Source organism: Dipodomys spectabilis, unplaced genomic scaffold (assembly GCF_019054845.1).
Source record: "Dipodomys spectabilis isolate Male_0828 unplaced genomic scaffold, ASM1905484v1 ptg000098l, whole genome shotgun sequence".
Classification (NCBI taxonomy): domain Eukaryota; kingdom Metazoa; phylum Chordata; class Mammalia; order Rodentia; family Heteromyidae; genus Dipodomys; species Dipodomys spectabilis.
In genome coordinates, this window is record NW_024870775.1 from 20688678 (window position 1) to 20708600 (window position 19923).

Consider the following 19923-nt stretch of genomic DNA (forward strand, 5'->3'; position numbering starts at 1 on the left):
CCATTTCAGCAGCCAGAATTTCTCTTCACAGCTGCACTTACTTTAGAAGCATAAATGTACCTTATTAATGCTACTTATCAAGGCAAAGGATTTAAAAATACTTGCTAAACATTTGTTTATTTGTATGAAAGACTTCAGAGTTTTATCCAGCTAGATTTAGACATATAGCAAACAGTGTAAGGATGTGGCAGAAATCTAAGCGATCCCAGCAGATGGCATGGTCAGAAGTATGGGTTCTAAGTGCAAGAAATAGCTCAAGTCCAAACTGAGAAGTCTTAAGTGCTATAATTGTAGTATATCTACAGTCAAATGAAGAAGGTCATTTATATTTTGTTAAGAAATACTAGGGCAGATTCTTGTCTTATGTAAGTGTGTTCTACAAAATGAGGATTAGGCACATGGGTTGTTATTGGGCAATATCCCACACACTGTTTTATTTCAGTTACAGTGGAAAAATACTATTGACAAATTTCCCTCTATCTGTGCTTCCTACTTTCGTCAATAGAAGAGGTAACAATAGCATCTGCTGCACTTGGCTGGAATCTGGAATGAGGAAATTGTGGATAATGAGCCTCTCAGGCATACGGACACTAAAATCTTCATGCTACAGCCATGGCACAGCTGGGCTAGTACTCCAAAGGGAGCAGCGGATACACAAGGCAGACACTGCAATCCAAAGCAGGACTGCCAAGACAGCGTGCACAGTCATTTTTATTGGGCTGGAGAGGTTTCCACCATGGTGGCTCTAGGCACAACAGGATGCTTTTCCTCACACTCTCTCCATCTAGTATCTTTCTACCACATTTCTACCCCAGGCATCTTGACCCACAGCAGTGTCGAGTAAATTCCGGGTGTTCTCTGGTTTCTCATCAGAAACTCTCCTCTTTATCAGTCATGGTTCTTGAATACCAGTCAAACTCAATTGTCTCTAATGCATCAAAATTACCTAGTTCAATCATCTTTGTGCCACACACATTTCCTCTCATTATGCAGATACTTCCTGGTTATTTTCTTAATATATCTGGGAAAGATGAGGGACTTTTTCATTAAAATAATTTGAACCAAATTTAAAAGATCATAATGCACTGAGACACATACTGGACAAACAGGTCAGAGATTTCAGTCCAGTAAAAGTCTATGAAAAAGCTGTCAGTCTTATTAGGCCCTATTTATCCTGTCTCTAAAATAAAAAAATAAAAATAAAAAAGAGAGAAGAGAAAGCAGTGGTCTGAGAGGTTTAAAATATTTCTTTGAAATCTGATTCACTGTGAATGAATTATGCTCCTAGAGGTTTGTTTTCTTTTTGTTTTTTTTTGTTTGTTTTTTACTTTAAAAAGTAGTCCACTAACCCTGTAATAAATCCAGAATTAAAGGAAGAGGAACAAATATTTTTCCCACAAGATGAGAAAGGAGTTTAGATTACAGTTTTCTTACACCACAGCTGGTATTTTAGCCAAAAGAGCAAGTATCATTTATGAAATAAAGTAAATCGACTTTTCCTCTACTTTCTTAGCTGTGGAACATATTAACCTATGGCCTGTGTTTTGATGCAAGATGAAGGTTCACTGCTACTCATATCTAGCCCCAGGAAGAAAAGTCACATTACCTCATCATGCTGATGAGAGTGGAGATAAGAGCTTCATCAAATCAGAAAATGAAGCTCAACCATGTGGTAGAACAAATGAAGCTACAAATCATTTGTGGCTTTCTCCTCAAGAGGTAGAGTTAGCTTCTCTACTGCCTGAATCTGGGCCAGCTGACTTGCTTTGAACAAAGGAAAGTGATAGAAGCAATGGCCTCCAAGGCCTTGTAGCTTCCTTGTGGTTGTCCTCAGAACCCCTGGACCTGGATGAAAGGGCATGGGAGAGGCAGCCCTCACCCAGCCTTCCTACCTTTCCAGCTGACTGCAACGGAAAGTGAGCTCAGGAGAGATCAGCAAGAAGTCTATATCCCCAAACAAATCAAACCACAGATTAGTCAGAAACAGCAGCTTGGTGTCTCTGATAGGTATATCCTCTATTTCAGAAAGGTTGCTATGCTCTAAGGCATACAGGAAACACATTTATGAGACAGTAACTTAAACATCATAATTCAATGCCAAAATGAATCCAAATCAAATTAAAAGTGAAAAGCATAGTCTCTCAAAATAATTACAGTTCCCATAATTATCTTCATACAAATGTGAAAATGAGTTAAAGCATGCAACGACAGCTAATCCTGTTTAGTCTTACATAGTTTATTTTTTATACCCATTTAGATAACATTATACATTATGCACACTACAAGCACCAATGCACACTGATAACAGATTCAACTACCGACTCTCCCCTGATGGACTGAAATAATGGAGAAGGGTTTTTGAGGGGTAGTGAGACAGGAAGAGAGAGAAGGGAAAAGAGACTGCTCAACCCTTCTAGAAAGTGTTAGAAAACATGAAAAGTGTTCCATATGAAACTTACTTTTCAGAAAATTTTTTGTTTTAAAACCAGAGTGCTGAGCTGGGTGCCACTGACTCACATCTGTAATCCTAGTTACTCAGGAGGCTAAGATCTGAGTACTGCAGTGTGAAGGAAAGTCTATGAGACTCATCTCCAATTAACCATCAAAAATCCAGATATGGAGCCCTGGCTCATGTGGTAGAGCTGTAGCCTCAAGTAAGTGAAAAAGAAAAAGAAAAACAAACCAAAACACCCAATACCCTCAGGTTCTGAGTTCAAGCTCCAGGACCAGAAAAATAAAATAAAATAATAAAATTGAGTGCTGGACCTACCCCCAAATATCAAATACCTACCCCCAAATATAAAAAAAACAAGGTATTTCAGGAGCTTGCAAGTTTTAGAAAGGGATTTGACATTACAACTTCCTTTCCTTCAACTCATCTAAACTATAATGTTTGGTTTCTGCTTAACAATGTAAAGAGGGACACTGACTCACTATATCATATACTACTTAGGAGTACTGCAGGGGTCAATGATTTTCTACCAAAACACTGGACATCACACCTAGTATCAATACACAGAAATGTGATTGATAGATACCCTAGCAAAAGAGTTTATCCTTTTCCATTCCAAAGGGTGTGTGTACTTTGCGTGTGTGTGTGTGTCTGTGTGTGTGTGTGTGTGTGTGAGAGAGAGAGAGAGAGAGAGAGAGAGAAGATTTATTGCAGCAATTCAGCCATGGTGGAATAATATTTTTGGAACTCCTTTGTGACAGTAAAAGGCCTGTGGCCTGTTCCTTTGAATCCACTAGTGGTAGCACATGTGTGTCCTGGAAGAGATATTTTTAAAATTTTTTGGTGCTAAATGGTATCTAGAGCCAAATATTTGGTTTATTTGGTTGGAGATCAATTATTGGCCTCTGGTGAGCAAAGGCCAAGGACATTAGTTAACATCTTATAATGTACAGAATGGCATTTACAGAAATAGTTATATGACCTACATATCAATAGAACTAAATTTGATACATCTTGCCCTATAAAAATTAATTCTAATAAGTTTATACAGCCGTGAATAATTATTACAGTTGTTCTATAGTTTTAAATGTTAAATGTTCTATGACCACCAGTCTTCTAGACTAATATGCACAAGTATATTTTTCTGATCTTGTAAGTTAAAAAATAATTAACACTCAAGCTTACATTTCAGAATATATGGTATTTTTTGTTTCTTTAAATAGTAAGCGGCAATAACCACTTATTTTTATGAAGGGTATGATAAAATCAGAAGAACATCTCTAACTGCAAGCATTTTTTAACTGTATGTGGCAAGAACCTGGCTAGTTAATTTCTTTACCCATGCTTTATCTTTATTAATAGTTCTCTGGAGGAAATAATACTATTGGCACTCCCATTTCCCATCAAGAAATTGAGACTTAGAAAGGTTCAGTGGGTAGTCATAGTACAGTTGGAGTGTGAACTCTGCTAGAATGATTCCAACTAGACCATCTATACCACAATGTATTGTGGCCTCCAGACAGCAGCTCTTCCTGCTAGGAACCATTTTTGTTCAAACTAGGGACAATATTGCTCTAATTTGGTTAATATACATGGAACAAAATAGGAAATAGTATACAAAGAAAGAACCAAGAATAAAAAAAATATGGACTGGGCTGGGAAGGTAGCTCAGTGGTAGAGCGCTTGCCTTGCATGCATGAGGCTCTGAGTTCAATTCCTTAGCACCACATAAGTAAAAAGAAAAAGGCCAGAAGTGGCGCTGTGACTCAAGTGGTAGAGCGCTAGCCTTGAGCTGAGGAGCTGAGGGACAGTGCCCAGGCCCAGAGTTCAGGCCCCATGACCGGACCCCCTCAAAAAAGATATGGACTGTGTCATACACACTGTATTGCCTGCAAGTCTCAATTTCCTTATCTATACAAGTCAGAACAGTAATAAGGCAGATTTGTCAAGTCAAGTAAAGAGATTAGAGATTATCTAAACCATATATTCCTATAAAACCGCTGGTTGACTGCTGTCTCTGAGCATCGTCTGGGAACAAGACAGGGATAGTTTAGGTAATCCTTGAAGGAGCCAGTATAATTTAGTCCTGTTATGAGTTTGAAGTTGGACAGTGCGTTAAGCCACTGAGATCAGCGAAACCCGATTGGCTTTATATCTATAACATTTCTTTCCTAACAAAATTTCCCCTTTATCAGGCAGCCAGAGTTCTCCTCCAGGACTTTAAACAACTTTTCCATTTTGACTTTTACACTTTACACCTTTTGGGGTCACTATGCAAATTCTTTTACTGCTTCTTTTTTTGTGAGGGGGGGTCAATTACCTTAAAACTATTTCAGTGGTTGGAAAATAGAATTGTATAATCCTAGAAGAGAACATACTGAAGATCTTGCCTCCTGTTTTATATCATTGTGTTTCTTAATTTATAAGCATTTGAATTTTTTACAGAAAAGAAAAGAGGCAGGAACAATAGGTTCCACATGGTATAATTATTTCTCCTCACCTTAAAATGTTTTCATAAATAAGGAAACATCTTCTTTATCTTGTACTGTTCAACAATATACTTTCATCTACAGAAGGCCAGTTTTTCCTATTACTTAAGATATATATGACAATGATTCCTATGTTTAAGGCAAATATGAGTCTGTGCTTCACAACTGTCAGCATCACTAAATGATCACATGCTTTGGTAAGATTGTCCTCTGATCTAAAGAGACTTTCAATGGAATATTGGGAGGAACCAAGTATGGATTTAGAAGGAATGACTAAAATGAATTAAACAAATTTTCACCACACTTGTAACTTCTTTAGAAATGGTAGCTTCTTTAGAGCACTGAGAGAGCTTTTATTGTGATGCTTAGATACCATGCTTTCCAAAATCTTTTGAACTTAAAGAGTCTATTTTCTTCAACCATTTGCCTGAGGGGTCAACAGTTATATGATGAATATGACTAAAGAAGTTTGTCAAGTCTGTCTCCTGGTTGTACATTCATATATATCATTGAAAATTCAAAGGAAGATTGGACTTTAAGAATCTTTCCAATGCCAACTTGTCATTTGACTTTCCATTAGGCCACACTGATGTTCCTAGAACACCACTGTTCTATACTTGACCAGTAGTTCTTGTTCATTCTAGTTTTGAGAACTGGTTTCATTCTAGAATCTAAATGATTTAAGTGGTTTTCAGGAAATCTAGTCTTCTTGGCAAAACTTCATTTAGAAGACAGATTTATAGCTCATGCTGCATATTCCCATCCATACTTATTCACACCAGAATACATGTCTTTTGAGAAAATAAAGGGTTCCATTGGTATAAAAAATCCCTCAAGAATGTTAGGCCAAGAATTGATGCAATGAAATTATAGTCTTATCTCAGTTTTATTCATTTCTAAAGAGAAACAAATAACTTAGAGACAATTAGTCATCATATTCTCTTGGTACTAGAATATAGACTTTATAGAATATATGGTTTACAATGAGACTAACAATTTTTAAATAAATGCTAAGATTAGAACAAAAAGGATAACAAGAATACAACTGCTTTTTCAATAAGAAAGTCTGAAAATGAAAAGTATGACCTCTAAGAAATTATAACCATAATAGATTGAAAGTTTCCTCCTCAGGCTCTTTCAAAATCCATTTTTATACATGAAATTAAAAACGTAAGTAATGGAAAGTCATAACCATTTGCTCAATCAAGTCATCTGAAGTTAGACTAGATTGCACCTGGATATGAAACTACTAAACTAAGACTACCTTGAGGACACCAAGAACCACAGAGTTTGGTCAGCACCAATGGCTCACACCTATAATCCTACCTACTTAGAAGGCTGTGATTTGAGAATCATGGCTTGAAGCTAGATGGTGCAGAAAATCCCTGAGACTTTTATTTTCAATTAAGCACCCAAAAAGCCAGGAGTGGAATGTGGCTCAAGTGACAGAGTGCCAGCCTGGAGCAAAAAAGCTCAGGAGCAGCACCTGAGCCCAGATTTCAAGCGCCAGGACTCACACCAACAAAGAGACAAACAACCCTAAGTTCTAGATATGTATTATTATAGCATTATTTTAAGTTTAATGGCTATTTAGATTCTTATAAAAACAAGCTTTATAAATAATTATTTCTAATTCACAGCATTAGGATGGTCTCTGCTACTGGGAAAAATCTGATGAAATACCGTGGTGGAAAATAGGTTTAAAAAATCCAATTAACTATTTGGATATCTAAAAACATGTAGTTACTTAATAAGATGGTGAATGAGTTCTTATAGATGATATGCACATTGAATTTCTCTAGCATTTTAAATATAGATATATAAATATATAAATATAAGTGCAAATATATGCACATATATGTTTATATTTGTGTTAGTTATATTATATATAATGTTTACATTTTATTTATGTTTATACTACATAAACATAAACACATATATTCTATATAAGTATATGTATGTGTTCAAATATATATGTATATATAGTAGATACCTCTTAAAATTCACTCATTAGGTACTGTGCTAATAATTTAACATTGCATGCTTCTACATATCAAAAATTTACTTCAGTGCTTTATGTACATCATTTCAAATCACATTTGAGTGCACAAAAATCTTGCCACTATAGTCTTTCTTATTTTATAAGACAAGTAAGAAGAGTCTAGGAAAATTAGTCAGTCAGTTTGTACTCTCAATATGGAGGGTGTGCTCTAGGTGAACTGACAGCCAAGGCTGGGATGTCTCTAGCTGAACCACAAGAAGTAGGAGACCCTTCATTCATGAATTTGGGAGACTTCTTTTTCCTTGAACTTCCAAGTTCTTATCTGTGCTGTTTGCAGTACCTGTTCTTATATCTCTTTTGCACTAGTGACTGTTAGAAATCCTACTTATTTAACAGCTCTAATCACTCCTAGTAAATTTACTACTACTCAGAAGAACCCTTGGAGGGATGTGAACTTGTGACTACTACCACACTTGTCTCAAATCCTCTCCCATCCTTAGTGGCTCTCTTACAAATTGCTTGAGTATATTTTGAATTTCTCTCTCTCTGTCTCTCTCTCTCTCTATATATATATACATATGCTTTGTATAAAAAACAACAACAAAAGCACCTAGCACATCATAAGAGAAACCAAAGCATGAAATAGAGTATTTACATTCCAGAGTGTTTTGTGATGATTTGTACCATGATCCTGGACATTGGTATCACTTTGTGACTTGGCTTATCATAGTTTCTTGTATAAATTCTTACTGCTTACAGATGGTTTCTGGGATTCCATTTAAATAACTGCTATTTGGAGTGACATTAATCAGCTAATGTAACTTATGTTCTTGATATATGTGTGTGTGTGTGTGCATGTGCGCACACGCATACCAGTCCTGGGGTTTAATTCAGGGCCTGGGAGCTATCCCTGAGTTTTGTTGCTCAAGGCTAGCACTCTGCCATTTGATCCATAGCTCCACTCTTGGCTTGTTTGGTAGTTTAGTGGAGATAAGAGTCTTCTGGGCTTTCCTGCCCTGGCTTATTTAGAACCACGATCCTCAAATTTCAAGCCTCCTGAGTAGGATTATATCACAGGTATGAGCCACTCATGTCCAGCATGCTCTAGATTTTTTTTTGTTGGTTGTGGGGCTTGAACTCTGGGCCTGGGCGCTGTCCGCTGTCCTTCAGCTCTTCAGCTCAAGGCAAGCACTCTACCACTTCAGCCACAGTGCCACAGATTTTTTTTTTTCAATGTGGTACTGAGGAAATGAACCCAGGGCTTCATGCATGCAAGGCAAGCACTCTACCGCTAAGCCACCTTCCCAGCCCAATGCTCTTGATTTTTAACATTCATATATCTGAGTCTAGGATTCAGAATGGTTTGGGTGATTATGTTGACTGACCTTTCCTAAACAGGCTAAGTGTTCTTGCCCCACACGTGAAATTACCTGAGGGTGAAGAAATGACTTCACAAAGCTCAGTTAATGCTGTATCTTTTCCCTATTTTGCTAACAAATTTCTTTCATCAATATACCTATGCTTCTGTTGTTTGTTTCAGTGCTCAGCTTCTCTGGAGCCTCAGGCTGGGCACTTCCAGATGTCAGCAGGTGTTAGCACTGCACATTCATCTTTGTTTCTTCACTTTCCTTGAGTGGCTTGTATCTCTCAGAGGTGAGTCTAGGTGACTTTGCATAGAACTCTGTGTGTGTGTGTGTGTGTGTGTGTGTGTGTGTGTGTGTGTGCGTGTGTGTGTGCATGTGAATGTATACATATATTTGCAAAATAAGACAACTATGCCTATTATTTTTCTTTCTTGCAGGCAAACTTCTTTAGATTCCTCATAGTGCTGCATGTAATGTTTCCAACTTGCTTTTTATCAGAAGGATGTAAATTTTTTCAAAACTAGATAGTCTTATATCTCTAATCTACAGAAATGGAAACACATTTGGAGAGAAGAAGGATACTGTATTTCAAATGCAATGCAAATATCATAATGGTGTTTTTTAGTGAAGATTTCTAAGTTTGATTTCTGTAATGTTTGGTCCTATTTTAGATATGTATGTGTGTGCATATGATATCAACATATTCTTCTGTGAGATCCTTTTTTGGTTTACGATAAAAAATGTTTTGTTGTATGTGTAATCTTTCTCATGAAGTTTAGATTGTGCCAAGCAGGGAAGCCATGTACCTAAGTACACTGACAAAGGCCTGACAAAATGTTCAAATAACAGGTATACAGACTAGTCCAACTTGTGTCTGTTATGAAATTTACTTCCATGTGCAAAAGTCTTTGCTAATATTAATAAGTAATTTTTATTGTTTTACAATCATGGATTAAATGGATGGCCAGTTGTCAAAGGTCCTTGTCAAAAGGGCAAGAAACTACATAACAACATATTAGGCTGCTTGTTTACCACTGTTAGTTATGATTATTTGGACAAAACTGCAGCTTCTCTTTCACATTCCTTTAGAATCAAAACACCATTGCTCAGAAAATGAAGCAAACCATTATATGAGAATGCTATAGAATTATGAAATATTGTGTAGAAGCACATGGTAATGTTATTACTGATTTTTATGAAGAACATATTTGCCAGAGGGAAGAAAAATTATATTGTTTGAAAATTGCCAGACCATTATTTAGTAATCATCATGTAGGCTGGATTGGTCAGGTGAATTGCACTGTTTTATTTTGATTGATCTATTGTCCCCACATATATTGTTTGCAAAAATAGTCCCATTTTGAGTTTCTATTATACTATAGTATTTCATAGAGTATCAAACAGAGATATGATACTAATTCATGTTGTAAGTAGCTTGTGATAGATTCTTTCTTGTCTTTTAAAAATAAGTTTCCATGCTTTGATTTTACTCATTCAAAAGTAATTTTTCATATTTGCATCGCTTGGATTATAAAGAACCATTATGAAGTTACACTTTTATACAATAAGAAGTCTTGAATATTTTGTAACTAACAATTCTTGAGAACACTCCAAGCAACTGGAAGAAATCAGTTTAATATTTAAAAATGTATAAAAGTAACAAGATTTGAGTGGCCATCTAGCATATATTATACAGAACTAAATTAAAATTAAAAATTGTACATTTCAAGAGAAACAGAAGACATTGTCTCTAAGAACATAGTAAATTTTTCTACATTCCAGCTCTGTGTTTATATATATTAAATAAATTTAAAAGGTCACATTAGTGTATTCTTTTTTTTTTTTTGCCAGTGGTGGGGCCTGAACTCAGCCTGGGCACTGTGTCTGAGCTCTTCAGCTCAAGGCAAGTACTCTATCACTTGAGCCACAGCACCACTTGTGGTTTTTCTGCTTATGTGGTATTGAGGAATCGAATCCAGGGCCTCATGCATGCAAAGCATGCATTCTACTACTGAGCCACCTTCCCAGACCCATCATTAGTATATTTCTTTATGTTGATCAAGGAATAAATAATAGGTCATTACTTCCTCCTATCTCTCAGGCCTTATGCCTGACATTAGCATAAAACTCCTTGACCAAAGTGACCTGTGTAATTTAGGAAGGTATTTACTGCCCCAGAGAATCAACATTGGACATCCAAAGAGAATTAATTGAGCTTTCTTTCTATTCAGAAGACTTCTGAGTATAAATAGAATGAGTTTCTCGATGGTTCTTACCTGCAGTGCACAACCATGGGTCCTGCATCAGGAGGGTTACAGGTTTTGACTCTCCGTAAGAAAGCTAAGAAAGGCGTGGGGTGCTCTGGAACGCCATGGTCAGGCCAGGCGGTGAACTGGAATTGTCTCACTTCTCTCTTCTCACTTGAGCCATTCTGTGACACAGGAATAGAGACAAATTCTGTGTTCCTAACCTCAGATGAGAACGATGGAAGGGGTAACCCCAAAAGGTGCTATGTGAACATCTTCTTCCCCTGGTATCTTTGAGGAGACACGATCTTTGGGAAGACAAACCCAAAGCAAGTCTGAAGTAACCAGCATTTTTCTCCAGAAGACAAAATTCTTACGTGTGAAGCATTCCCTTGTTCAGGTTTAACTATCAGGGGCATTCCTGCTCTCTATTTTTTTCCCCAGAAAGAACTAGTTCTTCTTCATCTATTCTTCATTTGCTGAAACTTGTGTTCAGAGTACAAGTTTCATATCTGCTGATAAATCACCAGACTAGGAGAAAAATGGTTGGGTCATCATGGGAAGAATTATTTCCTTCTTCACTGTTTCCAACAGGATCAAGATTTAAGTGAAGGCTTAAAAGGTTTGATTTCTCAAAAGGAGTGTTCTTTAAATAATGTACAGGGAAAGAAAAGAGAAAACAAAGACAAAAGGCAAACCTTGTAAAGTGCAAATGTTCGAACACAATATGTGGCCAGCTCCACCGTATCTAGCAGTGTCACTTGGACCAGTCCATGGGTCTCTGTGCCTCGGCTGGGCCAATATTGGTCACACTTCACCTACAAGAAACAAGTGACACATTAAAGTCAGCTGTTTGTCAATCTTTATAGTAGCTTTCTCCTGGTTGCTGCTGAAGGCAAACAGATTTTCTGTATTTCATTTTGTGTTTATCTTTTCCTGGCATGCATTCTTGTTATCCCAATAAATGCAAATGACTACACTGATGCCAATATAAACCACATTTTTCAAACCGGTAAAAATATTAAGCACTAACAGATTCAGGTTTGCTGAAGAAAAATAAGTTGCAGGCTGTTGTTAGGTAACATAAGGAAAGGGGTATGTGATATGTCATAGTACTTGGGGGAAAACCCACAAATGTGATCTTGGACACCTATTATGATTCACATTAGAAAGATTAAACTTTATGGAGATAGTTAATTGTCTATCTATCAAGACGGAAAAAGCCCAAGCTATTTCATCTCAAATGAACACAATTTCTAAATATGTTTGGGTAAAGAAAAGTAGAAATAATTTGAAAAACTATCAAAGGATAATAAACACCACAAGCATATTTTTTTAGGAAAAAAAAGACAAATGGCTTTGTATCCAAAACAAATTAAACTTGTAATGTCTAGTAGGAAAAGATCTGTCTGTTGTTTTAAAAACAGCCTCAGAGGGTCATATTCAAGAAGTCCAAGTTTAAATAACTTAAATTTCATTCATTTGAGAAGAATAATCTACAGTTTTGATGTGGAGTGGTACAAAAGCACATAAAGCATTCAACTCTATTAGTTTAACATGGAACAAATAATAATTCCAAGCCTTCAGTAAGATTTGAATTTACTATATGTGTCTAATGGTCTTAAAAAGCCTAATGGAAAATAATAAACCAACATTAATTCTTTAGTAATACCATAGATCAGAATATATTTAACCTTCCTTTCTCAGATTAAAAGAAAAATAGAAGTGATTTTTTTTTTTCCAGTAATAGGGCTTGCTTGAACTCAAGGCCTGGGCACTGTCCCTGAGCTCTTTGTACTCAAGGCTAGTGCTCTACCACTTTGAGTCACAGCTCCATTTCTGGTTTTTGGGTGGTTAATTGTAGATAAGAAACTCATGGGAACTTTTCTGCCTGGGTTGGTTTCAAACTGCGATCCTCAGCTAGGATTACAAACATGAGCCATTGGTGCCAAGCTAGAAGTGATTTTATTTAACTGAAATCAAATGAACTGTTTTTTTCTTCTTGGCAATGAAAGCTGCTAGTCATATTTTATATCACAAAAAAATCAAAAGCTGCTAGTCATATTTTATATCACAAAAAAATCAAAAGTATAATCTTTGGATCGAAACAAAAACAATGTAAGATTATCATCATTGACACTAGAGTTTTCGCTTCAGTGAATAGAATTATTAGGTAATCATTTGCTTTTATGTTTATATCAGTATCTGCAGCATCCTGCATGGTGATGCCCTCAGCTCCTTTGAATTCTCTTGTGTTTTCTGTATAGATACTGGACCTTGTAAAAAGTTAGAGGTCTTTGGCCGGGTGTCAGTGGCTCACACCTGTAATCCTAGCTACTCAGGAAGCAGAGATCGGAGGATTGAGATTCAAAGCCAACCCGGGCAGGAAAGTCTGTGAGACTCTTATCTCCAATAGACTACCAGAAAACTGGAAGTGATACTATGGCTCAAGAGTGCTCGCCTTGAGCTGAAGAGCGCAGGGACACCGCCCAGGCCCAGAGTTCAAGCCCCATGACCAACAAAAGAAAAAAGAAAGAAATTTAAAAAGTTAGGTCTCATCATCTAAGTTTCTCAACATGAGAAAGGAGAGGAGCATTTTTTGAACATTTATGCAGAAAGGTAGAAACTACGGCTGTTGGGTTTGTTTTCATGTCTATCCCCTATGACATCACACAAACATCATGTTTCTAATGATATTCCTCTTATGCACAGAACAGTGTATTTTATTTCTGACATACTCTAAACTCAAAGACAAAATGCAAAGGAGGCCATTTTTGCACACTCATTACTGATACAGCAGCAGGATCAGGCTTCAGAACATCTACATTCTTTCATGTCTGACATGTTTAGCAAAGGCTGACACTTGAAAGCAACTAATAAGACCTAGGCAGTAACAATCAATTCAAATGGAAAAATAATCACAAAAACTATGCCAAATGACTTTCTTTAAAACGCGAAAAAGCGTTACATGAATGTCTCACTGCAATAAGCGAATGTTTACATTGTAGGTTGCCTATTACAATATTCAAGAGGATGCTATTGATGTGCTGAGTTCAGGAATTATTGAAGTTCCAGTTGGACAACAACCATATTCAAAAAACTGACACAATCCCATAAGGGCAGTTTTTGCTGTGATGTATGCAAATGACCTATCACATCACTTTGCATTGAATAGAACTGGCTAAGAAAAGAAAAGAAAGAGAAAAATGAGGGAAGGGGTAACAAGTTTGACAAGAAATGTACTTATTACTTAAGTAATTGTAACCCCTCTGTACAGTACCTTGATAATTAAAAAAAGAAAAAGAAAAAAAAAAAAGAAAAGAGTTGAAGAAATAGAAGTTCAATCCTCATGTAACTTTTAGGGGAAAAAAGTCACCCCATTGCTTAATAATTCTCTATCCATAAATCTGCCCCATTCTTCTGAGGCAGAAAAGACTAAATTCATACGAATTATTTTCGTACTTTAGTAAAAAGTTAGAAACTGTAGCTGTCATTGAGACACACGCTTTCAGAAAAACAAAAACAACCAAAACACAAACAGAACCAGAAAACCTTACTAGGAGTAAATGCTGTAAAAATTTGCATTTCAGAGAAGAAATAATACTTTTATATTCAGCTTAAATAATATACTGTTACATTTGTACTCAATTTAAATAATGTGTTGTAACTTTATTCTTTACCAAAAAAGAACATTTAAAGATCTTTAAAATTCAAGTGCAACAAATAGGAGCAACATATTTTTTTTTTTTAGAAAACATGGATAACTATTGCCCTTTCTTGACAGGAATATTCCTCAAAGAGAGCATATGAAAACTAGATATTCTGATGCATGTGGACATGCCCGCATATGGCAGGTCGCAGTGAGATTAGATGTCCCTCTCCCCACCCTCCGAAGAGTAAGTGATACATGCTTCCTTTGCGAATCAGGCCTCAGCCTTGCCTTTCTCCAATTCATTCTCTGAGTAGCCTGTTCAGGGCTACTTAGGACCTCCGGAGACTGAGACAATCCATGGAGGCAAAGTGAGAGGTGAACCAAGGGCAGCCTCAACCACCAAACCTCCAAGTCTCTAATAGGCAGCCCTGACCCCCCCTCCACCTTTGTTGGTCTGCAAACCTCCAATCCTCAGACCTCCAAAGCTCCAAAGCTCCACATGTCCAAAGGGGAAGGCTTTTCCCTTTCTTCCCTTCCTCCTTCTCTGCAGGCCTCTCCATTCTCCACACGCCTGCCCTGCTCCTGGAGGCGCCTCTCCACAGGCCTTTCTAGAGGGAGGCCCCAAATGGCCTCCAGAGGAGGTCCACTAGGTCCCAAATGGCCCTTTGAGGAGGCCCCAAATGGCCTCTCGAGGCTTGCCCTGCCCTGCTCTGTTCCAGCAGGCTTTCCCCTATTCCTTCCTCTCCTCTCCTCCCCTCAGAACTCTGGTTTTTCCCTTAGTCTCCTCTCCTCAAGACTCCCTGTCTCCTCTGGACTGTTTTCCCCCCTAACCTCCCTCTTGGGGCCTCATAGCAAGCAGCCTATAGATACCCTGATAGGCTGCGCCCCTCCCCTACGAATGGTTTCAAAGGGCCATTCATGCTCCTCCTCCATGCTGCCCCCTGTCCAATCTCAATAGGCAGCTCGCCACGTGGGGCTCGACACCCCGCCCCCTCCGGTAGCACGCCCCGCCCCCTTTTGGTGGCATGCCCGCCCCCTTCTGGCTGCATGGCCTGTGGGGCGGTGATGTCAGCCCCTCAATGCCCTGCTCTGTCTGGTGGCCGGGTCTATGGAGTGGAGAGGCTCCACACACCACCCACTCCCTCCAGCAGGCCGGACCATGGGGCCACGCTATTGGGCCCCGCTGATTATCGGGGCTCCACAGGTTTTTACAGGCTCATCTTATTTTACAGGACTACATTACACAGTCACATTTACTGACATCTTCATCCTTAGCTATACAAAGATCAACTTCTATCAGTAGTAGAGAGCAAGTATGAGGTACAATGAGGAAAGAACAGAGACAAACAGAAATGGTATTTTTCTACTTAGCTGATGCAAGTTAACTAGCTCTACTTTACTCTCCAGAAACATTCAGCTGTAACAATAGCCTATCTCCCATCTTGTTTTTCTGGAGGACACATTTTATGAAGTACTTCTAGGGAGAGTTACTGTTTGTTAGTCTTCCTGCCTGAAACTGAGCTTGAGAGATGAAGAAGGAAGGCAGTCCCCTTGGAGCATGCAAGAACTATAATGTAAGTAGCTACTGAATAAAATCCTAATTCGATTTGATTTTGAGAGAGCCACAAGTGGCGTTAGTATTGATTTGTGGACGGGCAGGTGTTCTCTCACTGGGTGGGGTGAAATCTTCATCTCTATTTCCAGGAACAAACTTATAGGCTTCACTTGTAAATTAGGAACAACATCACTGACATTACACGAATATTGTAAGGATGGAAAATGATGTACTTAAAACAAGTGATTCGGTGGCTAGCATTAATCAGCATTCAACAAGCAGTAAGTAGCCCTCATTGATGATCAAATTGTATTCTTGCCTTTTGTGAGTGTGGTTATTATAAACTATTCTGAAAAAGGGAACATGTTATTTATCTCAGCCGTTATTGATCCAAGATTTGTGCAGGGCAAGGTGTTGGCAGGTGTGGCTTGAAATGAGACAATTCCTATCCCCAATCCATCAGTCTTAATGACTAAGTCTGGAGGTGTAGTTAAACCTACTGCTTCTTCAAGCAAGTGTGAAATTCACAATAACCCCTTAATTGTCCTACATCCCAGTTGTTGATAAGAAATTGTAATAGATTGAGAGGTGAAAAATACCCACAGCAGAACCTATCACCCAGGTTGTACTTTAGAAATGCCATTGAGCAGCTTTACTTGAGGCCTAACTCAGAGATAATTCAGACTTGGGGCTGCATGTGGGAGAACTGTTTCCTTTCACCACTAACGTCACCACCTTTAGGTGGAGGCTTCATTATTATATAATTACGGGAGGAGTGAGCTGCCTGCTACTGAATTAAAATTTGTACTGTAAAATTCATTCATTTACTGTTTTCACATCAAAATATCAAAAGTAAGTTGATGATATGATGGATCCTGTTTGAATGCATTTGAAACAAAACCTTACTGTTGGCCACATGCAATAGAACATACATGAAATAGGTGTGCCCATTGAACTTTAAGGAAATGTTCTCACTGTAAGCCACCTTGACTCCTATATGGCTTTCCTTGGGGTACCTGGAACATTATATACATTCAGCAAAGGCAACAAGATTAACAATCATACTGTGGCCTAGGACTGGTTGGGTTATTTTTAAGTTGCCTCATTTCACTTTAATAAAGACTCATGGTAAAGCATTAGAATACCCACTGCAGCAGCCCTGATATAAAGAGTGCATTTGTCACACCATATTTGGAGAAGTCTGTCTAAGGCCATATTATTTAGCAAAAGAAGGGTTTTTAAGACATTAGTAATCTGTAGGTTACCATACATGTCATCAAAATGAACTGTAAATCTATGTTTAGCAGCTTCATCTCAGGATTTAAGAATCAAGATTCTTCTATAAGGAGTAGTTATGTGTGGTAAACAATGACCAATATGTTGAAAAGAAAGATTAAAAAAGTCATAGATAAATGTCAGGAAGAATTGTAGTGGACAGAAAAAATTATATATGCTGAGGTATTAATTTATACAGGTTATAACTTCTGATACACACACACATACATGTGCATATGTGTGTGTGTGTGAGTGTATCAATTTCTTAACTCAAAAATTATTCTCTTTTAGTTTGATATGTCTGCCAGAAATTGATATGGGGGAAGCTAACCTGATTTTTTCTAATAAGTTCTTCCATTAAACTGACCATCATCGTGTTTCCACCATTGGTGGCACTTTGCTATTAACCAGAGGGTAGTTACTGCCTTGGTTGGCCAGTGGTTGTCTTTTATTAAGACACATTCCAGCATCATCATTATCCAACCAGCATCATTAAGTAACTTAATGTTTTTATACAAAGACAATATATACCAGACAGGACAGATGCATTCCAACTTGGTAACAACTAATTAATGTATGTCGAAAGAGCACCAACCTTCCAACCTTCCTTGGAATTCTGCTGACAGATTTTTTTTAAAAAGTACACTGTGCTATTGGAGAACAGAGATTAATTTGCACTTCTAAAAACAGTACAGATGCCAGGCACTGGTGGCTCATGGCTGTAATTATATTTAGTCAGAAGGCTGAGAGATGAGGATTGCAATCCAAAGCCAACCTGGACAAGAAGTCTGTAAGACTCTTATCTCAAGTTAACCAGCAAAACGACAGAAGGGAAGCTCTGGCTCAAAGTGCAAGAGCTTAAAAGGTAAAGGACAGTGCCCAAGCCCCAGTAATGAGACACACACATGCCCACATACACACAAATACATACAAAAATCCCATAGGGGTGACCTGCTGCATCTTGGGGTAACACAGACACAAACGTAGGGAAGAAAAAAAGGGCTTCGTATGAGTCATCAGAAATTTTAACACAGCCTTAGCATAAATGCTTTGTGCCAAACTCAATAGGCTCCTTTTCTAAGTAGAATATACGAGGAAGGTGATGATGTTGAAAGAATCCAGGGGTAGGAATGTAGGAGAATTGAGGAGGCTATATAGGCAGTAAAAATCTGGTGGGATTCTTTTTCTTTTATCTGACACTGTGTCTGCTGTCAAAAAAAACCCAAGAGCATGGAACTTGCTAGAAAAGGACCCAAACATCCTTTAGGTTGCCAACGTAAGTATCATTCTTTCGGTTGCCAATGTCCTATTTACATTAAAGATCCACCATTTCAAAACACTCCCATACATCATGCAGGCTCCAAAGGCAATGTTGGTGCTGATGTTCCTGAAGTTGCTTAAGGAAAAAGCAGTTTCTGCTGCCCTAGATAGGCAGGCCTTTAGGCTGCAGTTGGAGAAATTAAATGTTCAAGGACTTTGGCGCTTCCAGTTCTATTTGGAAAAAGGACACAGACCTGGCATTTGGAAATAATTTGCTCTCCATTAAACTTACCGAACCTTAACAAACCAGAGAGGCCAAGAACTGGTCTGCTACTGGCCAAGTCTGGGCTTTCCAAAATATGATAGCAACACTGGAAACAATAACACTGCCATTTATAATCTTCAATGTGATTCTGTCAAATTTTAACCTGAAAGAACCTCGCAGTCTGAGAAGAATTTCAAGATTTGTTTTACAGAAAATAAGAAAATATTGGACCAGAATATTTGTTTTTTTGCTGGTTCTTGCTCTGTTAGCCACAGAGCAAAATGTGAATGGAAGTCCATCTCATTCTGATATTTTGAGGGGTAGTTTGCAAAGGTGACATTGCAGGGCAGGGAGAGTATGTGGTCATTAAGCAGGAGGGATTCAATTGGCCAGAAGTCAAATTTTGGTATTCAAATCACACATCCTCAGACTTTTTGAACGTGACACAAACCAACTTCTATTCTCTAGCCCAAACAATAAATTTTAGTGGTCCAGGGAATTCTCCTTTCTGGCATAAGAAATCATCAGGTCATGATACAGAAAACATTTGAGCTGTTCTAGATTGCACATGATGCGACCAACTGGCTGACATGATTCTCTATTTTAAAATAGAAAATACAATATAGATAATTTAAATATCAAGTATGGAATTCCTTGTGTCTAGCCCTACCTTTCCGGTTTTCAGAACAAACCAACAGGACTAGTACCTAGTAATTCTAGCTACTTTGGAAGCAGATATCTGAGGATTACAGTGTGAAGCCAGCCCATCCAAGAAGCTGGAAATGGAGGTATGGCACAGCGTTAGAGCACCAGCCATTAGTGAAAAAACTAAGCAAAAGCAGCAGGTCCTCAGTTCAAGCCTTAATAGCAGCACACACACACACACACACACACACACACACACACACACACACACACACACACAACAACAACAACAACAACAACAAAACCATGTCCCATTTGTTGTGTATCAGAATGTCTGGCCCCATCTCCAACAATTACAGCACTAATTCTAGCCACATGAACTGCTAAAACCTAACAATTCCCACTCTAAGGATTGAAGGACAGTGTGGCCAACAATTTCAACTATCAGCATTGTGTTGAAGGCAGGCAGAAGACAGTGTAAGACAGACCACCTCAAACCTTGGCTCAACTATTTCAGCATCTAGCAAAGCATTTGCCAAGCAGCAGGCTTCCACATTCCTTGTGTATTACACACCTCAAGATCAATTCAAAGTTGAAGAGAAACAGCTAAAGTAGATAGATGAGAGGAAAACATACAGGTGGACAATCACCCTCTAAATCATGGAGCTTCCTGGGCCAGGATTCAGCTTGGCAAATCTTACCTCAGAGACTGTAGTTC

At 38.1% G+C, this 19923-nt stretch overlaps 1 protein-coding gene across 11 annotated transcripts in view; it reads right to left on the minus strand.

Annotated features, from left to right (window-relative positions):
• Ptprd (protein tyrosine phosphatase receptor type D) overlaps positions 1-19923 on the minus strand; it is a 514161-nt gene that overhangs the window by 39675 nt on the left and 454563 nt on the right. For all 11 annotated transcript variants that reach the window (XM_042686894.1, XM_042686896.1, XM_042686890.1 and 8 more), the window contains 2 exons: positions 11252-11371; positions 10584-10738 (listed from right to left, as the gene is read on the minus strand). In XM_042686894.1, the coding sequence (XP_042542828.1) occupies positions 10584-10738; positions 11252-11371 (275 nt within the window). The remainder of the gene's footprint in view (positions 1-10583; positions 10739-11251; positions 11372-19923) is intronic.